The 11,463-nt window shown below is 35.4% G+C and overlaps 2 protein-coding genes across 2 annotated transcripts; both read left to right on the plus strand.

Moving 5' to 3' along the window:
* Window positions 1-257: 257 nt before the first annotated feature.
* LOC132197109 (uncharacterized) lies at window positions 258-2,726 on the plus strand. Its single transcript, XM_059620185.1, has 8 exons — window positions 258-395; window positions 456-538; window positions 719-854; window positions 964-1,560; window positions 1,620-1,704; window positions 1,757-1,914; window positions 1,978-2,116; window positions 2,203-2,726. The coding sequence occupies exons 1-8, from the start codon at window positions 293-295 to the stop codon at window positions 2,447-2,449; spliced, it is 1,548 nt and encodes a 515-aa protein (XP_059476168.1). The 5' UTR covers window positions 258-292; the 3' UTR covers window positions 2,450-2,726.
* Window positions 2,727-6,440: 3,714 nt separating this feature from the next.
* LOC132197543 (uncharacterized) lies at window positions 6,441-7,903 on the plus strand. Its single transcript, XM_059620888.1, has 10 exons — window positions 6,441-6,583; window positions 6,633-6,699; window positions 6,767-6,879; window positions 6,939-7,110; window positions 7,172-7,194; window positions 7,259-7,294; window positions 7,361-7,490; window positions 7,563-7,654; window positions 7,718-7,751; window positions 7,806-7,903. The coding sequence occupies exons 1-10, from the start codon at window positions 6,524-6,526 to the stop codon at window positions 7,862-7,864; spliced, it is 786 nt and encodes a 261-aa protein (XP_059476871.1). The 5' UTR covers window positions 6,441-6,523; the 3' UTR covers window positions 7,865-7,903.
* Window positions 7,904-11,463: the final 3,560 nt, after the last annotated feature.

Raw genomic sequence — 11,463 nt, forward strand, 5'->3', positions numbered from 1 at the left:
GAAACGATCGCACGAATAGCACACAAAATTCAATCAGTACAACATAAAATTATCGAAAGTTATACAATTTATAGGCACCCTTATAGCAGTTACACATTAAAAGAATTGTCTGTATGAGGATTGATTTGGCTTGTAGAAAGCGGAAATGTCGAGATAATTGAGTCGCTAGAATCATATTAATTGTAGGCGGTTTTCGCCACCACAAAATTGCTGCTGGCACTGATTATTTTTATCACTTCCTTGCCTTTTGTGTGCAACAGATTCAGAACATTTGTAAAACGCACTTGGGACAATGTTGTTGCAGGAAAAAGTTGTTCTCTCCATCTGGTCAGTTGTGATTGCTGGTATCCTCCTCACCACTTATGTCTTTGAAAAGCCAATATACATAAAAAATGGTTTGTATTTCCTTCTTCATTTTATGTGCCCTAAGAACGCTGATATTTCTATTTAAATAGTGAAAGATGAACTCTCCATGAGTGCTCTTACGAATCATCCCATTTACCAGGCAATGAAGCAGGATTTAATATCTAAAAAATCGGTATTGAACTAAGAACTTTTTATTAGCATTTTCAGCTTGAATAGATTAAATATTTGTAACTTTTGAAGTAGATAAGATCACAAATGACAAAATAAAATTTAAAAAGAAGACAAATACTGCTCTTCCAGACGGGGTACATCGTCGCAAACATTTATTTACTTTATTATAATTTTCAATTAGCTGCTTCAGCCATATATGTCATCTGTAGACGAATGCAGGTCAAGAAAAATCAAAAGTCATGCAGAATACTTGATTTTGCGCAAAATTTTTGGAACTTTAGAAGATATTCATATCATGCTGTCCGCAGCTTGTTCGTGTAAGTTTAATAAAGTATGAAGTTATGTTTTAATAAAAAAATCATAATTATTAATCATTAATATTTAATCCAGCTTGTAATAATTCAAAATTATTCTCTCTACTAACAGACTTGACCGTTGAGGAAAAAAATTCCAGCATTGTCGCAGAGTTTGAGGCGCAATGCTACCAAAAAGATGGCCAGTTTTACTTCCAGCTTTATTCAGTCCTCAATGAATATCAACGCTCTACTGATGTAAAAATATGCGGAGACTGTCAAGGTGTTTGTTACGCCAACTCATGGTCACATATCATAATTGGTGAAAAGTCGATCGTTCCGTGCAACTTTCTAAACAAGGATGTGGAAGAGGAGGACCTTGATAATTTTAATTGGCTTCAAATCTTAAACAATTCTGCAACAATGCCCTCCTTTTGCAAAAAGCTTCAAGCATTTGAAGACATTTCAATTTATCAAAAAGCAAAGGAGATTTTTGAGATTGAATATTGGAATACTATGGACAGGAAAATGCTACTGGATAACATTTGTATTTCGTCCTACATCGGCTCATTTCTCTTCTCGCTGTGTTTGCTGACAACTCTTTTCTCCGCTCAGTTCAATTTACCAAGCAATCAATGTCTTCTGTTCTACGCAATCTCTAACCTAATATCAAGCACTGGGACAATGTCCCACGTGTTCGTTCCTCAGCAAACTTCAATCAAGTTGGAGGGTAATTATTTTCAAATTAAACTGGCATCTATGATTTTCATGCAATTTTAATATTGACAGCATTTCTTTTCGCAACATCCATGGCATCCATGTCATCAGTGATCTGGATTGTATTGTACATTTACGACTGCTACACAATTTCAAGGTTTAAAACAAACAATTTATTTTATCATTTGCTTATTTTTTCCAACATTCAGAATTAAAGGAAGAACAATTATTGATATGAAAGCAAAAATTATCGCCTATCATATCATCGCCTGGTCGAGCACTGCATTTATTGGTGTAGTTAACTTCTTTTTTGAGATTAACCCTCTAATTGTTGACTGGGACAGATCCAAAGTATATGCAGCATTACGTAAAATAATTATTTTTAAACGACACCGACATCAAAAATTAAATATAATTACCCATTTTGCAGTGAACACTTACGGACTTAATGGGACAAAATTAGCCTTTTACGTGTTATTCTTCATTCTCAACTACAGGGCAGGTTCTGATATTCGCTCTACAATCAAGTCTCTTAAAATGGTTGCTCCGACTAATAATCGGAATAAAAGGTAAAATAATAATTAATATATTGATTAATTTTAATATTTAAAATTAACGCCCTAACAAAGATATTTTTATTAATAAAAATTTGCAGTTTACAGCTGGTGTTCTTGAGGCTCACGATCACTCTGAACTTCTTTAATGATATCTTCAACTTGTTTTTCTACGTCTTTCAGTTGCATAGCCCGATTGCGATGCACATGAATGCGTTGTGTTTAATTTTTGGAGAGATTTTACTCTATTCAATTTTCTACATTGCACCGAAAGAAATAAACAATGAACCTAATTCATTAACGTCACAGCCTGCACCTATTGAGATGAACAATTTGCAAAAACAATAATTTTAGTTGTCTCCATTTTCTTCTTTAATATAAAACTTACAAAATTAATTGTGCACTTTGAATTTACAGATTTTTAGTATAGTTTGTGTAAAAAATGGATGATTTGTAATTTTTTTCCTTCTTTTATTATTGAAAGTAGCACATATATGCTGAAACTTCATATATCATTATAGAAATCACTATAAGAAATTTTTTGAAACTTCAAGGTAAAATAATTACAAAATAAGGGAAAATAATTTTAAATAAATGTATGAATTACTTAAAAAAATAAAAGTTTTATTTTGCAAGTCAAATAAAAATAAGTGATATTTTATTGCTAGCGAATTTTTCCTTTAAAAATCCTCAATTTTTCACTAATTGTAAATTCCATAGTTTACTGCTCTGAATGCTCTGATAATTGATAGACACTTTTCCCTATAAACCAGAGCAGCAGCAGGACAGCAACCCCGATCAAGAGAAGCGTGACCCCCGATCTCGGGACACATTGAACATATATTTTTTTCCAAAACATCTGCCTCTCTTTCCCGGCAGAGTGCACAGGCATGTTAGAATATCCCTCTCATTAATTCCAGAGGACCATAATGCACGCAGCACACATTAATTTGTGTGATGGCCCCGCCGTCACGTGATAGGAAAAATAGCTGTGAATTATTATTTTTCATCCAGCAGTTCCGGAATGGGGTGGCTGCTGTGCAGGGGGGTGGCCATTCGCTTCAGGTAATTCTCATTTGCAGCGATTATTATGGTGATTAGATCGCAGCACGAATTCCTGCGACTCAGATCAGCAGCTGCTCATTTTTTCCGCTTGTCTTTTTTATTCTATAAGGCCCGTGATGGATTTTATTTCTGCACGGGGATTTATAACGTGGTTCATAATAAGAGGGAACAATTTTGATTACTAAAATGTACATGTGCTACAAAAAAAAATAATAATTAAAATTTAATTTGAAAGAAAATATTGAAATTTGAATTATCCCAAGTAGATTATGAAGCGTAATCTTATGTTTGATTATTTGAAAAAATTATTTTAAAAATAAAAAATACTCATTGAACTGACTAAATTTTATTTTTTCACCCTTTTTTTATAGAAAAAACCACAAATAAAAATACTAAAAATAGAATAACAGTTAATAAAACTTATATTTATGGATCGCTATTTTTTTTTTTTTAATTCACTTTTCATTGCCAAGCCTGTTGATTCATGACATCTTCCAATTATAGTTCATTTTGAACTCCTTCTGGGTTCAACAACCCTCCTGAAGGTACTTTGAACCCTTTTGACAATAGACACCTTTCCATTCTTTTGCAGCAGCACGCGACCTGCTGCTTTTTTGAAATATTTTGACAATCAGGCTCAGCCTCTGTCGAAAAGAATATTTGTGAAACGAGAGCAGGACGTGCACCTTTGGAGCGTGAAAAGCAGCAAACAAAGCAAAACTCAACAACAACTGCTCTCATCACCTGTGCTGCTGATAAAGTTTAAAGACCCCGCGCAAGACCATATGCGCCTCTCTTTTCTTTCTTACCCCGAAACCGAGTGCTCATTGAACTTGTTCTTCACCTTGCCCAGGAGCACAACAAAAGAAGGAAATAGGATCGAATTATGAGATGACTGCGAGGGGGAGTGCAGAGGAAGAAGGGATGAGGGTTAAAAAGAGAGACGGCCAGCCACACCTTGAGTCATGCACACCGCACTTCCTCCTGCGCTGGGGGGACTTTATTATTGTGATTCACCTTCTTCTGGCAGGTGAGCCGGCGGGGGAGTTGAAAGGAAGGAATCTATTTAGTGCAGGAGCGCCTGCCTAGGGCGATCCTTTTCACTGATTCACTTTCTCTTTTATTATCCGCGATGTGGAAATTGGAAATCCTCAAGAGCAGATGCGAATTTTCCACGGAAATAATTGAAGGCGCGATGAAATATAATTCCTATATAAATAGTTTCAACCATAAAAAATTAATTTGTTTCTATTTCTAAATCTTAATTTTTAAACTCTGTTATTGGATTTATTACAAAAATTATTTCCTATCAATTGGAAAATTGTTTGTTTCTTCTGTTAGTAACAATTAAATTGATGAGAGAGAATGAAAGCTTTTACGCAATTAAGTAATTAGGGTAATTGCATGAATCCGCTGCTAGGATAAATTAATGAGAAGCGACTTTGGTAGATGAACATCAGTTTGGGACATGCACGTTTCACTCACTTTAATTGTCCTTAAAATTCCTCTGGAGAATCGTTTTGGGCTCACGAGAGCTCGCCAGACAGAACACGCGGCAAAATGTTATTATTTATAATCAGGCGCCGAAATTCAGTCACACTCGCCAGCCGGGGTCGCGTGCAGTCGCGGAGGCGCCGTTCGTGCATTTCATGACTTGATATGACTCACGCCCCTGTTTAGGTATACGCGGGGGAGTCCAACACACCCCCCGTCTATGCATAACCACCATTCATCTAGACACCTAAGCCAACTTCTTATCAAATACAAATTTCATTTTTTAATGGCAATAAATAAAAAAAATAAATCAAACACAAGAACAAATAAGAAAAATAAAAATGGTTTAAGGATTTGGTATATTTTCCAGTTTTAATTGCTTCTGTAGAGATAAAATAAATATTGCGAAAAAAAGAAACATTTCACTGCAACCTGATCTATTGCAACACACTTATTTTGTTTGAATATTTATTTAACAAGAAATTACTAATAAACTTTTATTGCCATGTTTCATTGTCAGTATAGTAAAAATTTTATTTATTTTTTTTTTCATTTTATTTTCCTTCCTAATCAGAAGATATTCAGGATATTTGATCAAAATTGATGTTTTTTTTTTTTAATTCTAAATATAATTTAACTTTGCCAATTTTGAGTGTCGTGGGGTTTTTACCTGGAGCCAGACGTCGCCCATTATCATCATCGTTTTATACGACTTGCAGTGCGCACTCATACCCCGGCCAGTCGTGCACCTCTCGTCGATTTTACTCCCCCTGCAAGCATTTATTTTGTTTCTGGCCGTGCGTGCATATTTCGCAAGCAGATCGAAATCTTTCCGTTGTGCTCAGAGGGCATTTCATTATATAGACCCGGTCTGGAAGTGATCAGACGGCGGCACTTTGGCTCCTCATTACTTAGTTTGTATTCGCGGTGGCGCACAAAAGCCCTGCCCGCGTATAAGGGTTGATTTGCTCGCGTGATTGAATGCATAGCAGCGGTGGCTCCAGGAATTCCGCCCCGACTGATTCGCTGCAATGACGGGGCGCCTTGCCGAGGCAAAATGCTCAGGCACGCGTGCGGCACAGCTACAAAGGGAATCAAAACCACCGCACTCGCCCTTCATTGTCATAGATACAAGCTAATGTTAATGAGCAAGTTTGTTGGACACCAAACATCTCTGTAAAATAAAAAGTAGTACTTTTTGCAAAAGAAGAAAAATAAAATTAACTGTTATATTAATAAAATCAACGCTGAAGTATCAATTTTTTTTATCATAATTACTATTGTTTCTTTGTCTCTTGATTTTCATTTCTTTGTTTAGTCACATATTTGGATGAGTTCATGCATTGCAGCTTAATAAATACAAATTTCGAATTAAATTTAAATAATGATCTAAGTTTAGCAATAAAAGAGCGTAATCGAAAGGCAATCTATAATGGCAGGGAGTCTTCAGCTAATAATCCTAAGGTTTTTTTTGTCTTTTTTTTAGTTCTGATTTAGAGGAAATAATATTTAAATTCATTGCTGTAGTGGATTAGAAAAAAACTAATTTAATAAAATATGTTTACGTCGTTTACAATAAGATTTAATTTATTTTTGTGGAATATTTTCAAGGGAGAAAGAAAAGGTTTTTGGCTTTGAAATTTCAAATTTGCAATTCATGTCATTAATGAACGTTGTCATCAGACAGGCAGCGTTCATTGACAGCTGCTTTAGGTTTTCACTCTCACGGCCACTGTCATGGCTTTTCACATCCTGTTTCCCGGTTCACTCGGACCGGCAAAGCCAAAGGCTGTTGATCAAATCTGCAAACTCTGTGTTAAATTTCATAAAAGAATATTTTCGTTCAAAAACAATGATATAATAATGATGAGAGGATTCCCAAAATATTATCTTCTGATTTTTTTGACTGCAAACAGTTTTTTGGTAAATTTTATGTAACATTTTTGTCTTGTTTAAGTAAATATTTTTACAGGAAACAACGCCGGATTTTATGGACGGCCTGAAATACTTGCTCTATCAGCCCCGTGCACTTTTGAACGGTAAAGGATCTCAAATATACAAGCTTCAGCTTTTTATTCACTATAATGATTCTCGGGCACAACAAAGAATTGCGTAAAAGCAGCAGCCATTCTCGCGTGAGACGTCAAGAGGTAACTGTTGCTCCGACCCCCGCCGTTCCACCCCAATACGGCTTTGTTTGCTCCGCGGACGCCTTTAGGGTAACATTATTCCGTAATGCGTTTGCTTGCCCTGACTGCAATCAATCTTAACGCATCAGAGAATGGACGGGTGCTGCAAAGTGCCGCGGTTGTACACGGAAAGTGTGAACAATATTTGCACACCGCAGCAGCTTGTGCGAACCCTGCCTCTGTGGCAAGGAATTTTCGGCGCATTGTTCGGTCCAGTCAGGGTTCCATATCGGAAAAGTTTGGCTTCCAAAAACAGCACCAGTATTCAAAAAAAAGATTCAACATATGAATAGATAATAAATATATTAAATTTAATTTAAAGTAAAGTCCAAGATTGAAGACATAGTAAGCACGTTTAGAAATTATTATTTTATTTTAAATATCATTATTTAAATTCTAAATTAAATAGTGTAGGGTTCACTGCATATTCAAGCAAAGAAGATGGGCAAGTTTAAATTTTTTTAAATTTTGGATTAGTTTTGATAGAAATTTTTTCACTGATTAAATTCAGCTTGCTCCAGAAAATTTCATCGACGAAAATTTGCTGTATCTGGATTTAGCTGTAATTGTTCCACCCGGACCCTTCAACAATTTACTTAATTACGCCAGAGTGGAGTGCAGCTCAATTCAGGGATATGGAGGTGGGTTTACTCAATTTAGTTCAGAGTATTTCAAAATTAATAAAAATACCATTCTTTTCATTTCTGAATTAGAAATAACGGCGCACGTCAATAATACTTTTGGTCAGAAGTGCATGCTAGGACCCTTCAGACTTTTGAGATGCATAAAAAGATCCATGATTTTGGTAATAAATATTATACATGAGAATGAGAGAAAAAAATAAATATTTAACAAAAACCAATTTCAGGCGTACTCTACATGTCCCGGCCAAATTGAATCCAGTTAAAATATTTCATTATTAGCCATGATTTTTAAATAATTCATTCATTTTTCAGGTCAGAGATGCGACTTAGCCAGAAACGAACTGAAAAGTTGTGACATTTTTTCCATATAAAAGTTTGTAATTAACTGGCTGCTGTAAATAATACAAAAAATTTTAACAGGTTTAAAAACTAAAAGATTTTTTCCTTTTACTGCCATTCCTCACAGTTTCTGTTAAGTGCATTGACAGAGTTTACAACTGCAACCTGTCGATTTTTTTAACGGCTCTTTTATATTAAATGTATTTTGCCTGAATCACGGCATGTGCTGTGCCGCACGGCGTGCATTCATGCCAAGTCGATTCCAGTCTGTAATTCCAAGGATCGAATGGAAATAGAGCATTTTATCAGACCAATTTTACTATGTAATGGGTTCAGAGTAAAGGAGCGAGGTCGGGGCAAAATGCATCGGTCGTGTGCATCGGCAAGGAACGTGTTGAGGAAGGGTGCAATTTATTGTCGTGCATTGCAGACCTGCTGCATTATTTAATACTACCCCAATTACTTTGATTGTGCACGTAATAATTTGCTTACATCGAAGAAGAAAAGCTGCTATTACGCCAACGAAGTCTTGCATGTCCTCACGTTCTATAAAAATATGCAGTTTTCTTATATTTCCACATGATTCTAGATTTATAATTTCTTTTGAGTTATATTTGTGAAAATGATTTTTTTTTTGCAATTTTTTTTAATAAATTTATTTGTAATGAAGTGACAAAAAAAATACTGATAAATATGAAAATAACTTTATAAAATCACTTTAGTATCAAAAATTTTAATCTAGTAATTGATATAACAAAAAATCTTAAAAATTAATACACTTGCATGATTATAAGTATAATAATAAATAATCTTATATAAAATTTAATCATTTTAACTGATTTTAACCAAGATTTGTTTTATTAAAACAAATCCTAACTGGCAAATTTTTCTATGCTCATATTTACAGAGGATTAAATAAATATTTGCTTAACAAAAAATGCTGTACAGATGGCAAAAAGCATTAAGATTTAAAGAACGGATTTGTACGCAAGTAAGTTTGTGTGTAAATTCGCTCTGCAAACAAATAGGCGGAGAGAGCAGAAGCAGAGCGTCGCTGGTAATTGAGTTAGCGCGAGTGGAACGGGAGGAATGATGAATGCATGCAAATGTAACCCTTGCGCGAGATTAATCGCGTTTTAATAAGGTTTGCGAGCTGTCAAAGGGCACGCGCGTAATTCAAATCGAATCTCGGCACAACAAGACAAATTTTGAGCCATTCACACGCACCTTAATCAAATCACAAAGTTCAAGCCCACGTTCCATAAATTTGAGCAGGCTTTGACTTTTAAGTCCAAAATTCGACGAGACTACCGATAAATGCGCCTCATATGGGAACAAAGTTGAGACTAAAAATTTCTAAAATCCTTTTTTTTAGTTTAAAGAATAAGACGCAATTAAATAGTTAAACAATTCAATTTAGTTTTATCCTTCAAAATTATTTTTCAATATCGTAAAAATGTATTCTGTGATTTTTTTATTTAAGACATTTTTCTCAATGGATAATTTTTTAAAGTTTTTATTTGAATACAAAATTTAAAAATAATTTCTTTATCGTCAAAATATAAATATCTCCTTGTTCTCATCTCGACGCAATAAAGTTCAGCGGGGGTGATTTTTGGGTGGTGGTTCTGCTTGCTTGTAGCAATATTACAATTTTTGGCCCTCGATCCGCCTTCTTTCCTCTGAACGGCGGCCCATTATTTGATTAGTCGCAGTCCGGGCAGGCAGGCATCTCTGCGAGTGTCATCCGGTCGAGCGACACAGAGGCACATCATTAAAGTGCTCACTGTGTATAAATTTTAATTTGCGCTCGCGTTTGTATCAAAAGGTTCGCGACGCTCGGTAGGAGGCCAATTAAAGACTCCCCCGGCTGCGAAACTCACCCTTTCCCCTCGAGCTGCGGCGAGAGCTCGTTAATGTCGCGCACTTTGCTTCCAAAGTGTGTTCCGCCCACAGTGAGAAACTTTATTGTTGTCACCGCCAACTCAAATATTGTCACTTGCACGCGCAACTTTTGATTTTTTAGATTATTTGCTGCAGTGGCTTTCCGAGTTTAATGGATCAAACTTACAATATCATTTATAATTCCCACGAACTTCAACTTTAAAGATTTTATAAAAAAAATTTAAACCTTTAAACAGAATTTGAAGTAAAAAATTTGATCAGATAAAAGCATTGGAGATTTTTATACTAAAAATCATTGGGTAAAATGATTTTTTCTTCAAAACAATGAAGGTATTATTAAACTTTTTATTAAAAATGTGTAACAACATTTCCCTTTTGAAAAGAACAATCAGCTTAAAAAAGCCACAAAAACAATTTTTAAACAAATAGTAAGTTTGTATTTTGAGTTTTAATCTGAATATTTCATCACATCAACCCTATTCAGAAATAAATTTAATTAATTCAATATTCGATGGTGCGAACAGCCCCTTTGGCCATATAATCTGAAATTGTTAATTTAATTTTTGAGGAACAAATCCTGCGTGAAATAACGATCATGGAAATAATCGTTCGAGCTGCGAGCTGCAGATAAGATGGAAACCGAAAGCTTGCCTGACGCATTTTCGCGTTATTTGCGAATGGGGTCTGCGGCAGAAAGGCCCATACACGTGCATGACACGCGTCTCTCGACGTCGGCCCCCCTCAAAATATGCAGCTGCAGTCACGAAAAATAATGTTTTCCGCCTCTCTTGCTGCGAAATCAATATTTTCCCTTATCTATCGGCGGCGATGGAAAACAATTTGGCCACCTCTCCCCGCAGCAGCGCGGCTGATCCGCCAAATTGGAGGGCTTGTTCAAAGACCGACGCCACTGTAATGCGTTTTGAAGTAGGCAACCTGCACGATTTCCTTGCGCAGCAGTTTGCCTACGCTCTCATAAGACAGTTTTAAGGGGAGAAGAAATGACAGAAAATGAACAATAATTAAATACAATGTTCACAAAACTTGCATCCATGAATTTAAAAAAAAAAAATATTTTATTTTAAGCACGAAATAATTTATTTTTAAAAACACAAATAATCAGCGAAAAATTTCTATGTCTGAACCTATTAGAGAGAATCATATTTTTTTTCCTTTTCATTCTTCAAAACTAATGTGAATATTTATTTGCAAATCTGCTATAAATATTCATTTTTTTTTTAAATATCAGAAATTCTTATTTATGTGGTACAAAAATTATAAATTTTTGGAACAAATCATTGAATGAAGAATTTTAAAATAAATATTATTTAACAAAGAAATGCGTCAAATCGGTCCATTAGTCGCTTTAGTGAGTCTCTTTCTCAAACCCTCTCGCCATTTGTTAACAGGATCTGAAGGGCAGCATTTTTGCCGGCAAAACTCAAGGGAGTTTGGCAGGATATGTCCCGTGTATGTAACGTCGAAGACTCACAAATCGAACTTTACAAAGCTAATAATCATCTCTCTCTCTCGCAGGGAGGCAATACCATTTTCCGGCTTCTCTCTTCCGCTCTCCTGTTGATGTGCGTAAAAGGAAAAATGTTATCTCTCAAGAGAATACCGGCAGGAAGATGTAGAAAAAAGGTCGCGCTCGCAAGGCGAATTTCACAATCTATTGTCGTCTCGTCAACTTATTTTTATTTAGTCTTTTCTATCAGTGGAAGTG

The sequence above is a fragment of the Neocloeon triangulifer genome, unplaced genomic scaffold, assembly GCF_031216515.1.
Source record: "Neocloeon triangulifer isolate White Clay Creek 2 clone unplaced genomic scaffold, ASM3121651v1 ptg000012l, whole genome shotgun sequence".
In the NCBI taxonomy this organism is placed as follows: Eukaryota; Metazoa; Arthropoda; class Insecta; order Ephemeroptera; family Baetidae; genus Neocloeon; species Neocloeon triangulifer.